This window comes from Myxine glutinosa, chromosome 5, assembly GCF_964187855.1.
Source record: "Myxine glutinosa chromosome 5, kmMyxGlut1.1, whole genome shotgun sequence".
Classification (NCBI taxonomy): domain Eukaryota; kingdom Metazoa; phylum Chordata; class Myxini; order Myxiniformes; family Myxinidae; genus Myxine; species Myxine glutinosa.
This window is the reverse complement of record NC_136265.1, coordinates 191,053,306-191,073,283: the sequence shown is the minus strand read 5'-3', so window position 1 is coordinate 191,073,283 and position 19,978 is coordinate 191,053,306. Positions and strand designations below refer to the sequence as shown.

The following is a 19,978-nucleotide window of genomic DNA, read 5'->3' as shown; positions in this document are numbered from 1 at the left end:
TGCTTGGTCCAGGTAACGTCGCCTTTGCCCGGCTTACCTCGGAGAGCTTCGTGCAGGGGGCGCAGGAGCTGGGTGATACGGGGTAGGAACCGATGGTAAAAGTTCACCATGCCCAGGAACTCCTGCAGCCCTCTGATCGTGCGGGGGCGCGGAAACCCCTTCACCGCCTCCACCTTGGCCGGCAGGGGGGCGGCTCCGTGCCTGGTGACACGGTGCCCCAGAAAATCGATTACGGCGACGCCGAACCGGCACTTTGCGGGGTTCACAATCAGGCCATGCTGGCCCAGGCGTTCGAAGAGCGTGCGGAGATGGCGTAGGTGCTCTTCGCGGGACGCGCTGGCGACGAGGATATCGTCCAGGTAGACGTAGACAAAATCCAAGTCGCGCAGGACGCTGTCCATCAGTCGCTGGAATGCCTGAGCCGCATTCTTCAGACCGAAGGGCATCCGCAGGAACTCGATGAGTCCGAATGGCGTGATGACCGCCGTCTTCGGGACGTCCTCCGGCCTGACGGGGACCTGATGGTAGCCGCGTATGAGGTCCACCTTCGAGAAGAAGGACATGCCTGCCAAACGGGCGGAAAAGTCCTGAATGTGGGGGACGGGGTAGCGGTCGGGAGTGGTGGCGTCATTGAGACGGCGATAGTGCCCGCACGGTCGCTATCCCCCGCCGGGCTTCGGCACGATGTGCAGCGGCGACGCCCAAGCACTCTCCGAGCGCCGAACGATGCCGAGTTGCTCCAGGGTAGCGAACGCCACTTTTGCCACCGCCAGCTTCGTCGGCTCGAGGCGGCGTGCCCGGGCGTAGACCGGTGGCCCGACGGTGGGGATGTGATGGGCCACCCCGTGCTTGACAGCCCCCGCCGAGAAGGTGGGCCGTGTGAGGGCCGGGAAGCCGGCGAGGAGGCGGGTGATTTCGTCCGCTGCCGGAAGCGTACAGATCAACATGGCCGGAACCGAACCGTTCGGCAAGCCGCTTGGCAAGCCGCTCGGCGAGCCGCTCGTTGAGCTGCTCGACGAGCTGGGCAGCGCACAAGCGAGCGAGCTGAACGTCTCGGCCTGGACAAGACGTCTGCGCTTTACGTCGACCAGGAGCCCATTAGCGCACAGGAAGTCCGTGCCAAGCAGTGCCATGGGCACGTCGGCGGTGACGAACGTCCATCGGAAAACCTGCCCTCCGAACCGCAGAGAGAGGCAGCGTTTTCCGTACGTACGGATGGGCGTCCCATTCGCGGCAAGCAGCGCGGGGCCCCGCCCGCGGCGTGCTTGTCTGACGTACCGGCGGGAACGACACTCACCTGCGCTCCCATGTCGCACAGGTAACGGCGCCCGGATAAGGTGTCCATTATGAACAGCAGGCTGCTCGAATGGCCGGCGCTCATCGCCACTATTGAGCGCCGGCCCGGGCGTTTCCCGACCTGTTGAAGGAGCATGGCAGATGACACTGCCGAGCCTCGTGGCCGAACTTGGCGTGGAACCAGCACCAGGTGGTGGAGCTGGAGGAGCGCGGCTGGCTCCGCCAGGCCGGTGGAGTTGGCGGTTTTCCCCGCGGTGGTGGTTTTCGCCGTGGCGGTTTTCGCCGCGGCGGTGGGCGGGGCGTGGCGGCGGTCACGAGGTGCGTATCAGCATGCTGCGTATGCTGTGTAAGCTGATGCTGTGGATCAGCATCATCAGCAGCATCAGCCTCGAGGTCCGTGACGGCCGCACCGACTCTCGCCCGCGTATCCGAAGCCACGAAGTACCTGTCCGCCTCGGCTGCCAATGCTCGGGGTCACCATATGAAGCGCGATGCTGCGCGCGCTAATGCTTACGCAAGGAGCAAGCGGACAACGCGGTTCATAAAAGAGTCTTTATTGAAAGTACTCAAACTGCAGCACTGAGCTGCTCCGGGCTGCGCGCCCCGTGCATATCTTGAGGCCACGCCTCTCTCTCGGGCGTGGCCGCCGCCCACTTGGTGCGCGGAATGATGTCACCACGCCAGTGGGCTTTCGTGTCCGCCACAATAGTTTATATGGCGGGGTCGGGATTCGAACCCAGGCTGGACAGTTTCGAGGCCAGTGTTGTTGAAGTTGTTCTTCCAACAGGGTTGCTGTTGTAGCGGTTACCGCTGGATGCACACAATCGCCTTGCACCGGCCAGAACACGGCCAGACGCGCCTCTCCCGGGCATGCCCGGACTCACTGTTCCCGGGCACGCCCGAACCTCCCGGGCACGCCCGGTCTCGTCTTTCCCGGGCATGCCCGCTCTCGCCTTTCCAGGGCTCGCCCAGAGCGTCCGGGCATGCCCGCTATCGCCTTTTCAGGGCTCGCCCAGAGCGTCCGGGCATGCCCGCTATCGCCTTTCCAGGGCTCGCCCAGAGCGTCCGGGCATGCCCGCTATCGCCTTTCCAGGGCTCGCCCAGAGCGCCCGGGCACGCCCAGCCTCGACTTGCCAGGCCGCAGCCAAACACGCCCGGGCAGGTCCAGACTCGCCTTTCCAAGGCTCGCCCTTGACACCCGGGCATGCCCGGTATAGCTTTTGCCGGGCAAACTTCCCGACATAAATGTGTATATATATTGCTGCCCGATAAACGGGCTTGGGAGAATACCTGAGCTGTTTTGTTTCAATAAAGCAACTCGGACGAATTCCGTCTTTGGTCGCGTCAATTCTTTCGACTCGCGTGTCGCGTTGGAGCGCAGTTCCTTCACTGTGACCTTTCCTTTGTCCTTCGGACGATTGTTTTTGCTTTGGGTTGTTGTCGGATCTCCATTACACAAACATTAGTCTCAGGTATCAGTCAGAGTAATGATCACGAATCCACGATACCTTCCACACATGGTCCCTCTGGCTACTTTCCGGTTTCTTTTCCCTCGCTACATTTTAACGAACGTATGTTATGGTAGTGTCACTCGCGCAGTGAACATTTCTAATGACCAATGTGTTGAGGTGTATATATGAATTTATTATCGATACTGGTTTCTTCCTATTAACAGCATAAATAATACAAACACCTCTCCAATGTTTGTTCAGGTTCTCGTTCTTTCGACTATTTGAAAATAGCAGTAACTAGAGTGAAGTCAAAGAGGATAATAATGGAGGAAATAATTAGTGCAGAAAACAAGAAGAAAGGACGGGGACATTTGGAATTGGACGAGGCTTTGCGTTATGCAGGTTTGTTGGCGGGTTACTCGTTGGGAACTAGTTAATCCAAATTGACTATAAACTGATGGGTAAGCATGTGGGACTGGGATAGGTTGGTGTGTATTACATTGAACTTTTGTTTGTACGTTTCACGTCACAGGGTGCAAGACTCTAGTCGTGTGTTGATCCCAGTCTGCATATTATGTTCAGTGCAACTTGATATTAAAACCGAGCTGTACAGTAGTCGGTACAGTACAGTATTGTTTCGAACGTGGAGCATGATATTGATATTGATAGGCCTACTGTACTTCGATTGCGCGTTTATTTAAACTTGTAGTAAGAATTGAAATTAAACTGTACAGTACGAGAACCTCGTCCCACGAACTAAAACCCTCAAACATTAAAACTTTTGACTCTTCGTTATTTCATTGAATGTTCCCAGATCTACGAGAATCTAGGTATGCCACTCAACCGCGATGTAATATAAATAGCGAAATTTATATTATTCTTTACTCTTCAGCTCATTTGGCTGTTAGTGTTATATTTCCTAATGCATTGCTTTGATAGAAGTGCAATAAAGCTAATGGCTGGAATGTAGAGCCATGAAAGCAGCACGTCGTATCAATACACCGCCTAAATTATCATATTACAAGCCCTACTTGTTTTTGCAGTTCCTCCACTGTTTCCTTGTTTGATGTGTTTCTTCGATTTGTTTGATTGTGTTAAGTGTTGGGGGTTAAGGTGGAGCTGAAACTGAACTAAAACGAAACTGAAAGCACAGGACATAAACCAGAGGCTAAAAGAGGCCTTGTCACTTGCCGACTGGGTACCTTTTAAAGATGTGTTTTACGAAGTTTGAAAATTGCTCATCAGACTGGAATTTGAGGTTTCGCAGCTTGCATCCTAACGTTGGCCTGACATCTGTGTGTGTAATCCTGGGTGTAGTGACTCAATAATGTTTCTTTATATTTTGCTCATATCAGTAAGAAAGCCAGCATGTGAACATTAGCCAATCAGTGGAGTCCTTTCAGAGAACCAATCGGTGCAGCGGATGTGGAGGAGCAAGGACTGAGACACCTTGGGAGAAGCGTGCTTTTCCGAGCATGACTCATTTTATTCACAAGTCACTGAACACATAAATATTTCAGTGACTTTTGTTCTACACCATCAAGACCATTGAGTGATGTGGATTTCGTTTCTTTGGCTGAACAACCACGACAACGACGAACAAACACACTCTCCATTTTGCATTCCGCGCCATTTTTGAGGCTGCGGTGGCTTGGCACAAATAAAATCTTCCTTCTTCACCATCAATCGCTTGAGAGACGACGCGAAGGATTAATCATCAACCGGACTTCATTTACAACACGTCGTTGCATCTTAAATGTGAGTAATGGGGCCTTTACACAGGATGGCGACCTTTGTGCCTCCCTTGTGCGACCATAAAATTTGCCAGGTCGCCGTTGGAGGCTCAAAGGAGGCAGAATGGTTGCCTAGGTCGTTCAAAGGTGGTACACAGGAGGGTCAGACAACGCCATGGTCGCCGTAAATTTTTGAACATGTTCAAAACAGTCGCACAAAGGTCGCCGAGGAGGTTGGTTGCTCAAAGGTGGCTCAAAGGAGGCAGAAGGGAGGCACAAGCATTGCCGTCGTTGCAGAATGGAGGCACAGTGGTCGCCCAATAGTCACCAGGTAATAGATGTGTTCTGCTGCAAATTTTCCTGTCAATCTGGGCGATGCTTGTGCCTCCATTGTGCCTCCTTTGGGCGACCAATAGCGTGCATTGAACGATGACTGTGGCGACCGCTGTCCCTCCATTCGGCGACCACCGCAACCCTTGAGCCACCATGGCAAAGCTTTTGCCTCCCTTCTGCCTCCTTTGAGCCACCTGTCGTGCCTCCTCAGCCTGCCTATAAATAGAGGGCTGGTACCTGCAGTGGTTCATTGTGTTTGCAGTGAATGGTGAACAACTCGACTCAGGAAAGTCTCCAGACTCAACAGGCACAAGACATCATGCCTCCCAAGAAGTGCACAAGACCAAGGGCAAAGAACCACAGAGGTGCCAGGACTACTGAAGAAGAAGGTCCTGCTGGCCATGGTGATCGCCAAGAAGAGGTCCCTGCTGGCCAAGGTGGTGGACCTGATGGTGGAGCGCATGCTGCCCCAAGTCAAGAGAATAAAGGTCCTCAAGACCAAGGTGAATGGGATGAAGATACCCATGTTGATGGCCAAGGTGATGGTGATCAACAGGCCACAAGTGCCCTACAACCCTCCTGTAAGAAGAGGAAAAGAAAGGAAAAGGTTTCACCAAACCTCACAATAGAAGAAGAGGAGTCCATAGTGGAATGGTTCAGAGAGCATACCGAGATGTATGATGAAAGGATGACCCAATATAAGAATCAACAGAGGAAGGAATCCCTGTGGCAGCAGAAGGCTGGCGAGATGGGCAAAGATGTCACAGTGCTTAAAGTATGGTATAAAAGTCTCAGGACACGTCTAGGCAAGCTTATGTCTCTCAGGACACGTCTAGGCAATCTCCAATTGGTATTTTGTTTCGTAATTCTTGGGCCAACCCTTTGGAGGTGTTCATCGAACATCGCTGGCTCCATTCGAAAGTAATATTGTAGAAGGACCCTTCATCTTCTAGCCGCAGTTCTTGCATCAGTTGGCTGTAGTCCCCGAATTGTAACCTTCTCTGTTGTGTCAGCCAGGGGTGGACCCACCAGGTTCGTGGTCTCCTTCTTCTGTGCCTGTTCATCCTTCCTCTAAGGACAGCAATGGCCATCTGGTTCACCAGCAGTGCTTGGTGACCTTGTAAGATGGCAGTATGCAAGAGGAGTTGGTTGTTCATCCCAAAATCTTTATCTTCTGGAGATGTTCTCACTTTGGCAGCTAGGATGAAACTGATGGAAAAGCGCCAGAATCAGGGCATATATATACCCAGGCACTCCAGGTTGCCCAGCAGTCGCCAGGGGTCGCCCAAACAATGCTCAAGGGTCGCCTAGGAGGCAGAAGCATGGCTGCATGGTCGCCGAGTGGTCGCCGTTAGTTGCCTTTGGTCGCCGATGATGGCACAGCGGAGGCTCAATGGTTGCCCAAACATTGCTCGGGGGTCGCCTATGTAGCTTCTAATCGCGTTGGTTGCCGTAGGTTGCACAGGGGAAGCAGGCAGGTGGTGCAGTGGACGCACAGGTCGCTCGTAGATCGCCATGAAAATGCCCGAAAATTGCATTTTTGGTGGTTCAAGGGAGGCACAAGGATCGCTGGAGCAGTTACATAGAAACAGGATTTTCTGGGTTAAGGCGACCATTGAGCGTCCTGGCCATTTTTTGGTCGTTCAAAGGTGGCACAAAGGTCGCAGCCCTGTGTAAAGGGGGGTCTAAGATTTATTACCTCCGTCACCAAAGGTGGATGGAGGTTCTGTTTTCACCCCTGTCTGTCTGTCTGCCCGTTTGTCTGTCCGTTTGTGAACAAAATATCTCACAAAGTTGTGGACGGAATCGGACGAAATTTTGCAGAGATGTAGCGTATGTGACGAGGACCAAATGATTCGATTTTGGTGAAGATTCGGATCCGGCTACGAGAATATTTTAAGTGATTCTTCACCATTGAGAGATAGGGCCAAAAACGATACATAGCAGGATATCTCAAAATGTTGTGGACGGATTTGGATGAAACTTGGTGGACCGTTTGGGTGTTTGACAAGGACAATTCGATTCGATTTTGGTGGAGATCTGAATATGGATTCGGATATGAGAATTATTTAATTTTTAAAGTGATTCTTCACCATTGGGAGATCGGGCCAAAAACGATACATAGCAGGATATCTCAAAAAGTTATGGATGGATTTGGACGAAACTTGGTGGATCGGTTGGGTATGTGACGAGGAAGAATCAATTCAATTTTGTTTTGATGAAGATCCGGATCCAGTTAGTATAATTTTTGAAGTGATTCTTCACCATTGAGTGATATGGCTAACTAGGCGGAGATATGCTCTCTACTGAGTGCCGTTCTAGTTTTGTCCTTGTTTAAACCATCATCATCACCTCCTGGTTTAAACATCATTATCAACCAGCACAATAAAAGGAATCGTCGCCGCACAAGGTTTGCATCAAGTGTTGCCACAACATATTACTAGCACCCATTCCCTCACTTGAGTTTCCTTTCTCAATATTGGATAATCAGTTTTGCGTATTGAAAAGATAGATGTTTCCACTTTCCAGCAGCGTATCTGTTTCCTTTGCATGGTACTCGTACATACCTATGGTAAGAATATGGCCGGTAATACGGCATTTTCAAAACGACGTATCAATGCTTAACAAGGCCTTTTGACTTCTGGTATTCTGTGATTCGGTTCTGCTCGCCGGGCACTTTTATCCTGCCGTTGCTTGCGCAAAATTGAATTCAAATCGTCGTCTAAACACAATTTTTCATCATTTAGATGAAAGAGTGGCAATTTCAAGGTGGTGCACCATCGCAGAAAATCGGACTCGCATAAATAGAGAGAATACAAGAAATATCCGTGGTTGAGAGGTGTCGGGTTCGTAACATTTCCTGTCTGTACAAGTCGAGGCCATCCAAAAACAACGTGCAACCCGTGCCTGAAGAAACCAGACTTTTTGGAACGCCGGCCGCATTTTCCATCCATTCATAATGTAATTTTGTCAACCTCCCCTCTCCCCAACATTATAAACTTGCTTTACGTTCATAAGCCACAGATATTCCTTCCCATCGGTGTTGAGAAGCACCTAATCCAGATACACGGTCCATTCGCTGGAAACAATTTATTGGGGGTTTTTGGAGCACGCCGGTTCCCTGGTGTGTACCCCGGTTTAGAATAGGTACACCGTATCCCTGCATGTCGTAAGAGGCGACTAAATGGGTTGGCGTCAGGAAGAGCATCCGGCCATAAAAACATTGCCTCAAAAAGAGAACCATGACAATTACAACTACATCTGGGCAGGGTACAGCCCGAAGTACCCCGTGGGGGACCCCACTCCCTCTCGTCAAAACTAAAGGTGGGGAACTCGATCAAAGCAAGGGTGGAAATCACTCTATTTATGACGACGAAACATCTGATGCCCGACATGGAGATCGGTTTCTGAGGTTTGGGACATGGAATGTAGGGACAATGACAGGGAGATCAGGAGAAGTGGTGGAAGTATTGGTCAGAAGAAGAGTGTTCATATGTTGTGTGCAGGAGACGAGATGGAAGGGAAGTGGTGTGAGAATGGTGAAGGGTAGGCAGGGACAGAAATACAAGTTTGTGTGGCAAGGGTGCCCAGAAGGCGTGAATGGTGTTGATGTCCTGTTTTCTGAGGAGTTTGTAGACAGTGTGGTGAGTGTGACTTCAGTGAGTGAAAGGTTGATGATGGTGAAAATGATGATTGGAAAGCTCTTGGTGAACGTAATCTTGGGATATGCTCCGCAGGTTGGTCAGAGCGATGAAGAGAAGGACAAGTTCTGGTGTGCAATAGAGAAGCTGATGGAAAACGTGAAAGATGAGGAAGTTGTTGTGGTAGGAGGAGACCTAAATGGACATGTGGGAAGGAGTATGGACGGTTTTGAGGGAGTTCATGGGGGTTACGGATATGGTGTGAGAAATGGAGAAGGTGAAAGGATTTTGGAGTTTGCTGATGGAGCTGATTTGTTGATTTGTAATACTCAGTTCCAGAAAGAGGATAATAAGCTTGTTACATACACGTCGGGTGGGTCGACGACAACCGTTGACTACCTGCTGGTGCGTAGGCGAGGTAGAGGGCACCTCCGGGACACAAAGGTGATCCCGGGGGAGGAGGTTGTTTCACAGCACCACTTGGTTGTCTGCGACGTAAGGGTGAAAGGTGCGAGGAGAGCTTGGTGGGTGAAGTACCAACCGAGAATGAAGGTGTGGAGGTTGAAAGAGGTGACAGTGAGGGAGGCATTAAAAGAGAGGCTGAGTATGGTAGAGGATGATGTGGTGGAGCTTGAAAGTGGTTGAATGTCAATGAAAGATAGTCTGTTGGGAGCCGTTGGTGAGGTATGTGGATGGAGAAAAGGACCACCGAGGCACTCGAAACATGGTGGTGGGATGATGAAGTTGGAAAGAAGATTGACGAGAAGAGGAAGAAGTTCAAGGAGTGGCAGAAGGTGAAGGGTATGCGGGGAGAAAAGGCAGAGCATGAAAGTTATAAGGCAGCCAAGAAGGCTGCAAAGAAAGAGGTAAGAAAATGTTCGGAGATCGCTTGGATTTGGAAGAGGGTCAGAGAGCGGTATTCAGGATTGCAAAGCAGATAGCGAAAGAGAGTTGTGATGTGATGGGGGTGAGTTGCTTGAAGGATGAAGTTAGACAAATCGTTGTGGACCCAGATGGAATTAAAGGAAGATGGAAGAGATATATGGAAATACTGTTTAATGCAGAGAATTAATGGGATGGCAACATGGAGAGTAACCCAGTTTTAGGACCGGCAGAGAAGATAACCGAGAAGGAAGTTGAGGAAGCGATGAAAGCAATACAACAACAACAACATGCATTTTAAAGGCCATTTTCCCTTCTAGAGCGGGGGTTCGCCTTGCGGTCCCCATGACAATCTTCTCCATTTTGCCCTATTTTCTGCATCTCTCCTTGTTAACCCCCTTGCCCGCATTTCTTCTTCCACCATCTTTAGCCAAGTCTTTCTCGGTCTTCCCCGTCCTCTACTTCCTTCTACATTCATTGCCATCACTCTTCTCAACCAGTCACTTTCATCCTTCCTCAACACATGACCAAACCATCTCAACCTGTTCCTCTTCACAGCATCAATCACAAGCTCTATTCCCATCATCTTTCACAATTCATCATTTGTCTTCCTCTCTCTCAACGATACTCTGCACATCCGTCGAACCATTCGCATTTCCACCCTTTCCAACCTACGTTGCTGCTCTACGTTCATTACCCATGTCTCGCTCCCATAAATCATAACACTTCTCACACATGCAGCATACACCTTTCCCTTCAGCTTCAACGACACTCCCCTCATCATCAGCACGCCACTCAGTTCCCAAAACTTCTTCCATGCACATCTCACTCTAGCAACCGTTGCCGAGTCTGATCCACCTTCTCCATTCAGCATGTCTCCGAGGTAGCAAAATGTTTTCACACCTTCCAGCTTCACGCCGTCTCCAAGATCCAACTCAACATTTCCTCCATCTGCAGCTCCCTCTGTGCACACCTTACATTTGAATGTAGCTGCCACAATGGTTAATGACTCTCAGGCCACTACATTTTTGATGAACCCACTCAGCGCACATTGTACATTGAATGGAGTTCACTCCGACACCCTTTCTACACACAGCACAGGGCCACTTCCCAGTTCTTTCCACCTCACCACATGCTTTACCACTTGCCATCACCTTCGTCTTTCCGATATTCACCTTCAGACCTTTTGTCTCCATACATTCCTTCCACTTGTTCATCTTTTCCTTCAGTCCATCCATACTTTCCGCAATCAACACCAGATCATCTGCATACAACAACTCCCACGGTAAACCCTCCTTTACGTTCTGAGCCAGCACGTCCATCACAGCTACAAATAGTAGTGGACTTAGTACCGACCCCTGATGCACTCCCACCTTCACCTCAAACTCACCACTGTTCCCGTCCTTCGTCCTTGCAGCTGTACGCGCTCTTTTGTACATTGCCATCACTACTCTGATCAACCATTCTTCCACTCCTAACTTCCTCAATGCCCATGTCAATACTTTGCGTGGAACCCTATCGAATGCTTTCTCCAGATCAACAAACCCAAGAAACAACTTCTTCCTCTTCTCCATGTACTTCTCCTGCAACTGGCTCACAATAAAAAGTGCGTCTGTCGTTCCTCTTCCTGGTATAAATCCAAACTGCATCTCGTCAATCTTCACTTTCTTCCTTATCCTCCTCTCCAACACCCTTTCCAATACCTTCATTCCATGCCCCAATAACTTTATCGCTCGGTACGAGGCCGACGCAATGAAGCAATGAAGCAATGCAATGAATGCAAAGCAATGAATGCAAGCAATGCAATGAATGCAATGCAATGCAAAAGCAATGAAGAATAGAAAAGTGGGAGGGCCGACGGGAGTTGTGGGAGATATGTCGAAGGCAGCGGAAAATTGGTGTGTGAAGAGAATGACAGAGATCTGCAATCTGGTGGTGAAAGAAGGCCGCATTCCAGTGGATTGGGAACTGAGTACCCTCGCCCCTCTATACAAGGGGAAAGGTGACCCTCTGGACTGTGGCTCGTATCGAGCGACAAAGTTATTGGAGCATTGAATGAAGGTATTGGAAAGGGTGTTGGAGAGGAGGATAAGGAAGAAAGTGAAGATTGACGAGATGCAGTTTGGATTTATGCCAGGAAGAGGAACGACAGATGCGCTTTTTATTGTGAGCCAGTTGCAGGAGAAGTACATGGAGAAGAGGAAGAAGTTGTTTCTTGGGTTTGTTGATCTGGAGATAGCATTCGATCGGGTTCCACGTGAAGTAGTGACATGGGCATTGAAGAAGTTAGGAGTGGAGGAATGGTTGATCAGAGTAGTGATGGCAATGTACAAAAGAGCGCGCACAGCTGTAAGGACGAAGGACGGGAACAATGGTGAGTTTGAGGTGAAGGTGGGAGTCATCAGGCGTCGGTACTAAGTCCACTACTATTTGTGGCTGTGATGGAGGTGCTGGCTCGGAACGTGAAGGAGGGTTTACCGTGGGAGTTGTTGTATGCAGATGATCTGGTGTTGATTGCAGAAAGTATGGATGGACTGAAGGAGAAGATGAACAAGTGGAAGGAATGTATGGAGACAAAAGGTCTGAAGGTGAATATCGGACAAACGAAGGTGATGGCAAGTGGTAAAGCATGTGGTGAGGCGGAAAGAACTGGGAAGTGGCCGTGTGCTGTGTGCAGGAATGGTGTCGGAGTGAATTCCATTCAATGTACAATGTGCGCTGAGTGGTTTCATCAAAAATGTAGTGGTTTGAGAGGTTCATTAACCAGTGTGGCAGCTACATTCAAGTGTAAAGTGTGCACAGAGGGAGCTGAAGATGGAGGAAATGTTGAGTTGGATCTTGGAGACGGCGTGAAGCTGGAAGGTGTGAAAACATGTTACCTAGGAGACATGCTGAATGGAGAAGGTGGATCAGACTCGGCAACGGTTGCTGGAGTGAGATGTGCATGGAAGAAGTTTCGGGAACTGAGTGGCGTGCTGACGAGGAGGAGAGTGTCGTTGAAGCTGAAGGGAAAGGTGTATGCTGCATGTGTGAGAAGTGTTATGATTTATGGGAGCGAGACATGGGTAATGAACGTAGAGCAGCAACGAAGGCTGGAAAGGGTGGAAATGTGAATGGTTCGGTGGATGTGTGGAGTATCGTTGAGAGAGAGGAAGACAAATGATGAATTGCAAAAGATGATGGGAATAGAGCCTGTGATTGATGCTGTGAAGAGAAACAGGTTGTGATGGTTTGGTCATGTGTTGAGGAAGGATGAAAGTGACTGGTTGAGAAGAGTGATGGAAATGAATGTAGAAGGAAGTAGAGGACGGGGAAGACCGATAAAGACTTGGCTGAAGATGGTCGAAGAAGAAATGCGGGCAAGGGGGTTAACAAGGGGAGATGCAGAAAATAGGGCAAAATGGAGAAGATTGTCATGGGGATCGCAAGGCTAACCCCCGCTCTTGCAGGGAAAATGGCCTTAAAATGCCTGTTGTTGTTGTTGTTGTTGAGCACACGTTCCATCCACTCGGGCGTTGCACCATCCCACATGGTCAGGAGTTAGCAGTACGAGCAGCTTCCCATTCGGTGAGCTGAAAAGTTCTCTGCCTTTCGTTGTGCAGACGCAGAGCCCTTTCTCCCAGGTACTTTTCCAAGTATTTTTTTTTTAGCTTTGTGAGCCATTTTGGGTAACAATTTTTATTCCAGACACACGATATACTTTATGGTGCCCCAGAGGTTGCTGTTTACTGGGGTTTCTGTGCATGCGTACCTAGCATTTTGGGGTGGATTACATCATTTTGAAAGTTCCACATTGCAGGTGGGATTAATGGATCCCAAAGACTTGTTGTCCTCCATTAAAGGATCCCATAGTTTTTTTTATGCCTCTGCAGTGCGTCGTGTTATATTTTCAGGTTATCCGTGTGTGAGTCTGTGTGTCTGTCCGTGCATGTCCATAGCAGGTATTTCATGCCATGATAATTTGTGAACCGCCGAAGGCATTGCAACCAAACTTGGAAAAAGTATGTTCAACTGTAATACAACAATGAACTGATTAGACTATTAGTCAGGTTCACTATGTTCAGATTGTTAAGTTCGTTGGTTTTCTTTGGAGATTTGCAAAACTATACATTTCTGGAAAGTTTATTGTATAACTAATCGGAAAAGTGATGTTTTCATTTGCACGGAAGGTTCCATGGCGGCCATCTTGGATTTTCAAAATGGCCGCGCTAAAAATTGATATTTCTCAATAGCTCGGCTTCTAGAACACCTAGGGTCTTGATTTTAACAACTAAACCTACATTTTCAGGGGCAAGGAATCCAATCGTACCAAGTAAAATGGCATATACCCATCCCTAGACCAGTTACGGTCAGTTATGCCTTTTGTCCTACTATTTTTTCCATAGTTTGATATACATGTATCGTGTTTCCACTGTCCATTAGACCATTGCACTTGTTACATCACTATTATGATGCCTGGTCCTATTATAAACTCCACACTAATCATAAGATGTGCAGTAATGTGATTGCAGTGCCACCTAGTGAGTGTAGTGACAACTACCGTTGCAACTGGTCCAGCGAGGACCAGAGTACTGTATGTTTTGCCCATTGTCAATAATTGTGGCATTTTGGATTGTCGCAAGTTTAGCCACGTGGTCCTATGCCTGACATTGGTCTTTGGCGTAGGTTCATGCTCCCACACAGTAATGAATATATACATTTGTTGAGACCCATGTAATGGTACAGCTAGCAAATAAATCAATGAAACAAGTGGCAGAATATCTGGTACCAGGCCTAGAAGTTCGCGACACTGCGCGAGAATCCATTTAGATTCTCGTGGAAGAATTTCGCGACTCTTCTAATTTGCATATGACCCTTCTAGCTGTAGTTTTGATTTTGTGTATTTGCAGGTCTTAATCCATCATGAGTGAGGTACGTGAGCTTGGTCAACACGTGTGTGAGGAATCCATGAACTGGGAGCTATGCTTGCTGTGCCAGTCTGGTGATACTGGGAAAGGAGCCTTGGTGTTACACCCCAGAATAGACTCCTACAATCGTCTCTTGGGGGTGATAAGAGAGAGAGCCAGCTTGAAAGATGGCAACTTTGTTCAAGTGCAAATACGACTGAAAGACAGCACAAAAGAAACACTGTGCCAAGAGAAGGCTGTTTGGCACCGCACTTGCTACGCCAGTGCAACAAACACAGAACTGATACAACGTGCAAGGGACCGCAGAGATCATGAACTGTCTACTGGGTCATATATTCCAAAGAAACGTGGACAGAAGAGAGGAAGCACAGAGATGGATGACTCAGGTCCACCAACTTCTGGTTCTTCATTATGTTCATTGCCGTTTACACGGTCCTGCACTGTGCCACTGGATAAGGACCAGTGCTTCTTCTGTCAGACGGATGATGACCAGCAGTTGTTCACAGTTCGGACTGAAAATGCTGGTAAACAACTGAGAAAAGCTGTGGAGATGTCTGACGATGCATCATTGAAAACAAGGCTGAACACATCTATCTCACCCACTGATGCACACGCAATAGACGTGAGGTACCACAAGCCATGTTGGACAAGACATGTGTTCCACGTTGTGCGAGATGAAACTACCAGAAGTACAGACAAAGAGCACTTGCTGCAAAGGGCAAGTCTGATTGAGCTGATCAACCTCATCGATTTTCAAACTCAAAACCAAGCTTACCTCTCAATGGACGATATTGAAACCACCTATGTCAACATGCTTGGTGCAGAAGGCCTTGACCACCACCATTACCCTGCATTCACTAGACGCTGGCTGAAGGAAATGATCCTCACTGAGCTGCCCACCGTTAAGTCTGTTCTACAGAAGAATCGAAGGAAATCAGCCGTCCTCTACTCTCCAGACGCATGTGAGGAAGACATGGTCCATGCTGCTATCACAAGTGAAGAGGATGACATGAAGAACATGAAGGCCATCTACAAATCAGCACAGGTGATACGCAAGAGCATTGCAGACTTCACAAAGAAGGACAAGCCAGAATGTGCCATACCAGTGTCTAGCAACATCGATGATGTTCCAGCTGAACTATACACCATGATCCGCTGGATCATGGTGGGGCCCGTGGATGAGCTGGAGACCGAAGCGAAGACCAGTGTTGTTGACAGAATGGCACTCACATTGAGCCAAAACATCATGTATGGATTCAAGTCCACCAGACAGGTGAAGTACAATCCAAGCAGTGATTCTGCAACATTCAGGCCACAACTTCTAGGCCTGGTACCAGATATTCTGCCACTTGTTTCATTGATTTATTTGCTAGCTGTACCATTACATGGGTCTCAACAAATGTATATTGTTGCGGATATGAGGATTGTTTTTTTATTGAGTTGTATTGTATATTAAATTGTTGTGCAATATTGCTTTATTCTGGACCCTCCTGCCTCCAGTGTTGTATAAAGGTCAAAGGGCGTTCCCATAGTTAATTCCATAAAGCATACACGTTAGCCAATCATAGATTTCCCCCTGGTTGATAGTTATATCTTTATTATGTGTATTAGGGTAAGGCCTTGTCTTCCATTAAGATGACACTCCATTGCACTAAGTGAAATAAGATAGATTCCCTTCATTCTTCATTCCCATTCCCAAAACCTCCATTTCCCCTTTCGTCATTGCCAAGCCTCGATTGCCAATTACATCCCCTCCAAAACCACCATTGAACATGTGCTCGGGTCAGGGAAGAAGGCCGTGCCCGCCCGTCGTCATCAAGGGCGGAGCCAGAGGGTCGCGCGACCAACCAGGGCCGAGGTGAGCACACCAATGGGCGTGTCCTAAAGGCCGGCGGCTTGATCGCCGGAGGTGCTATAAAAGCGCGCGCGCAAGGACTGCCAAAAGATCATCCAGGGAAGCACAAAGCCTGCTATTCGTCGCCTTTCTCGCCAAAGTTGGACCAAGCAAGAGAGTTGGGCAAGAAGCAAGCACGTTGTTCAGTTGTGTGGTTGGACCAGACGAGTCCTGGCAAAGCACGCGACGTCCACAGAGCAGCCGCAGCCACAGCAGCAACGATAGCAGCTTGGGGCCTTGACGGCAGTTCCGGAGCAGGGCCGCGAAGGAACGGCGGCTGTTAAACGCGCCGATCGTGCTGCAGTACCATTGGACCTTCCTCTCCCTCCAGCCATCCACCTCCTGCCTTTCCATCCTTTTGTGTACGTGAGTTTGTTCTGTGTGTCTTGTCCATGGGTATTTAATTAAGCTTGTATAAGGTAATAATTGCACTGTCTCTAATTCTTCTGTATATTATTTTCTTATCTTTCCTTCTTCCTTGGTTACTTTGAGCGTGTATATAATAGGAATAAATTTAGTAGTATTGCCAACCTTTTCGTCTTCTTCTTCTTCTTCACATCCGTGTCGCTTTTGTCTTTTCCATATTGAATACCTGTGGCGCGATCCGGCCAACGTTCGGGAATCGGGTTAGTCGGGGTAACTGTTAGGGCCGCGGGGCCTCCGCTCGGCAAAACCAACATCTTATCCGCGGTCCGTAACAATATATTCATTACTGTGTGGGAGCATGAACCTACGCCAAAGACCAATGTCAGGCATAGGACCACGTGGCTAAACTTGCGACAATCCAAAATGCCACAATTATTGACAATGGGCAAAACATACAGTACTATGGTCCTCGCTGGACCAGTTGCAACGGTAGTTGTCACTACACTCACTAGGTGGCACTGCAATCACATTACTGCACATCTTATGATTAGTGTGGAGTTTATAATAGGACCAGGCATCATAATAGTGATGTAACAAGTGTAATGGTCTAATGGACAGTGGAAACACGATACATGTATATCAAACTATGGAAAAAATAGTAGGACAAAAGGCATAACTGACCGTAACTGGTCTAGGGATGGGTATATGCCATTTTACTTGGTACGATTGGATTCCTTGCCCCTGAAAATGTAGGTTTAGCTGTTAAAATCAAGACCCTAGGTGTTCTAGAAGCCGAGCTATTGAGAAATATCAATTTTTAGCGCGGCCATTTTGAAAATCCAAGATGGCCGCCATGGAACCTTCCATGCAAATGAAAACATCACTTTTCCGATTGGTTATACTATAAAGTTTCCAAAAAAGTATAGTTTTGCAAATCTCCAAGAAAAACCAACGAAAATACACAGTGAACCTGACTATATGTGGCACTCCAGAGTTTGAGCCAGGAGTACATGGCTGGAAAATGGTTGACGGCACTCTCGAGATTGTTTGGTTCGAGGGAAACCAAACTCCGGTCGATTATACATTGCCCTGATGACATTGAGGATGAAAACACCTCTGATAATACTGATAAGCGAGTCTATAACTCCTCTTCCGACAAAGAAATGGACTCTGCTGGATTTAGACTTTGCATGTCATTCACCATTCCAAGTATTAGGTAGTGCATAAGAGTGTTCAGGATATCAATATGTCATGGTGTTATCAATTAGTGTCAATATCTCACTGAATACTATGGTTTGTGAAAATAATTTTAATTGGATTCCAAAGAGAATATACATGGAAAATATGGAAATGAATACAAGTCAAACAACATGCAGAAACACCACATATATGTGACTCTTTTCTCTGTAAAACGGCATTGACTAGAACGGCACTCTGGAGAGAACGTACTCTATCTCCGCTGGGCTGAACAGTTTACGTTTTGTATCCACTGTTAGGCCAGATCTGGATTCGGACCTGAACCAAAATGTAACCGGCTTGTTCTCGTCGCCTGACCAACTCGTCCACCTTGTTTCGTCATAAGTTAGCCGCAACATTTTGAAATATCATATGCTTACCTAAAATGGGGGGTGAGGGTACTGTACATAAAAATTGTTATTGTTCTACAATGGTAAAATATATATATATATAATATATATATATATATACACCAAGAAATAAATGATGACCTTCTGTACTCTTACCTCATATTCATCTTTTGATCTCAAATCCAAATTTGTTGAGTATATAGCAATAATAACAAATTTGACTTCACTGTTCCAATACTTATGGAGGGCACTGGATATGTGACATAAATGGGAAGGGGCCGCCAACGCATTTGCAAACGTGAATGATGATTGGATGATCCTCCTTCACCCCATTAGGCCGCACAAGGCTGCCGAGGCAGTTTAAACATGAAAATTAGATGAACTCATATGGGAACCTGTTTGAGATGAATCATGTAATCCATGTATGTACTTTCATTGAGGTGTAAAGATGATGTGAAACCAGAGGGATTCATTCCAATCTTCATTTTGGGTGATTGGTTGTGTTACAGTTTGCCTTTAAGTCTCTAATCATTGTTTGAACTTTCAGATCACCATTCTTCTGGCCTCACAAATCCGACGTAAACATATTTTTTTGGAGCACACTCAATCCTTTAACTATAATAACAGACTAATAACAGATTAACAGATAATAATAAAATGGAAAATAACATTTTGTTTCAATAACAAAATGGAAAGTTAGCAAAATTCATGATAAAATTTGACTTGTATGTGAAAATTATTTTCAAGATTCTTGCGGTCTTTCAATGATCAACATTAATAATAATAATAATAATAATTCATTTATTTTGTATAGCGCTTTTCCAGAAGCCCAAAGGCGCTTTGACAGAGTGGCAAACATAATGCATAACAATACATGAAAACAACAACTGCAAAAAGACAAGAATCAATAGGGAAATATTTAAAGCAAAAGGAGGGAGAAGGAGAAGAGATAGTCAGGGGTTAAATGCTGTGGGTTGAATGTTGAATGCAGTGTTGAACAGGTGGGTCTTTAGTGATGTTTTGAATGTGGTGAGTGAGGAGGAGTCTCTGATGGTGTGAGGTAGTGAGTTCCAGAGGGTGGGAGCAGCGATGGAGAAGGCCCTGTCCCCCCAGGATCTGAATTTGGTCCGGATGGAGGGGGTCAGGAGGTTGGTACCAGCAGAGCGGAGGTTGCGGGTGGGAGTGTGTCTGGAGAGGAGGTCAGCCAGGTAGGATGGGGCCAGGTTATGGAGGGCTTTGTATGTCAAGAGGAGGATTTTGTACTGGATTCTCTGGGGGATGGGGAGCCAGTGAAGCTTGTAAAGGACGGGGGTGATGTGGTCACGGGTCCGGGAATGGGTGAGTAGACGGGCAGCGGAGTTCTGAATGTATTGGAGTTTATTGGTGATTTTTGAGGGTGAACCATAGAGGAGGCTATTGCAGTAGTCCAGACGGGAGGTGATGAAGGCGTGGATGAGGGTTTCTGCAGCCGTGGAGGAGAGGGATGAGCAGAGATGGGCAATGTTTTTCAGGTGAAAGAAGGCTGACTTTGTGATCTGTTTAGTGTATTTGTCGAAGGAAAGGGTTTGGTCAAAGATGACGCCAAGATTCCGGATGTGAGGGGAGGTGGATACTGGGATACCGTCGATGTTGAGGGCAAAGTTATGGGTGGATTTTGTGAGCGTTTTTGGGCCAATGATGATTATTTCAGATTTATCACAGTTAAGCTTGAGGAAGTTGATTTGAAGCCAGGATTTTATTTCAGTGATGCAGTTTGTCAGGATAGAGTGGGTGTCGGTGGAGACGGACTTGGTGGAGATGAAAAGCGAGATGTCATCGGCGAAGCAGTGGAATTGGAGACCATGACGGCGGATTAAGTGACCGAGCGGGGACAGGTAAAGGATGAAGAG

At 47.7% G+C, this 19,978-nt stretch overlaps 1 protein-coding gene across 3 annotated transcripts in view; it reads left to right on the top strand.

Moving 5' to 3' along the window:
- The first annotated feature begins 3,003 nt into the window (after positions 1-3,003).
- Positions 3,004-19,978, top strand: part of TKFC (triokinase and FMN cyclase) — a 72,086-nt gene continuing 55,111 nt past the window's right edge. For 2 of the 3 annotated variants that reach the window (XR_013623656.1, XM_078779292.1), the window contains exons 1-2: positions 3,057-3,149; positions 14,226-15,516. Coding sequence is in view for 2 of the 3 variants with exons in the window: in XM_078779292.1 (XP_078635418.1) it covers positions 14,239-15,516 (1,278 nt within the window). In the remaining variant the exon portion in view is untranslated. Of the gene's footprint in view, positions 3,150-14,225; positions 15,517-19,978 lie in introns of all 3 variants that reach the window. The other variant, XM_068115200.2, reaches the window with a different exon arrangement.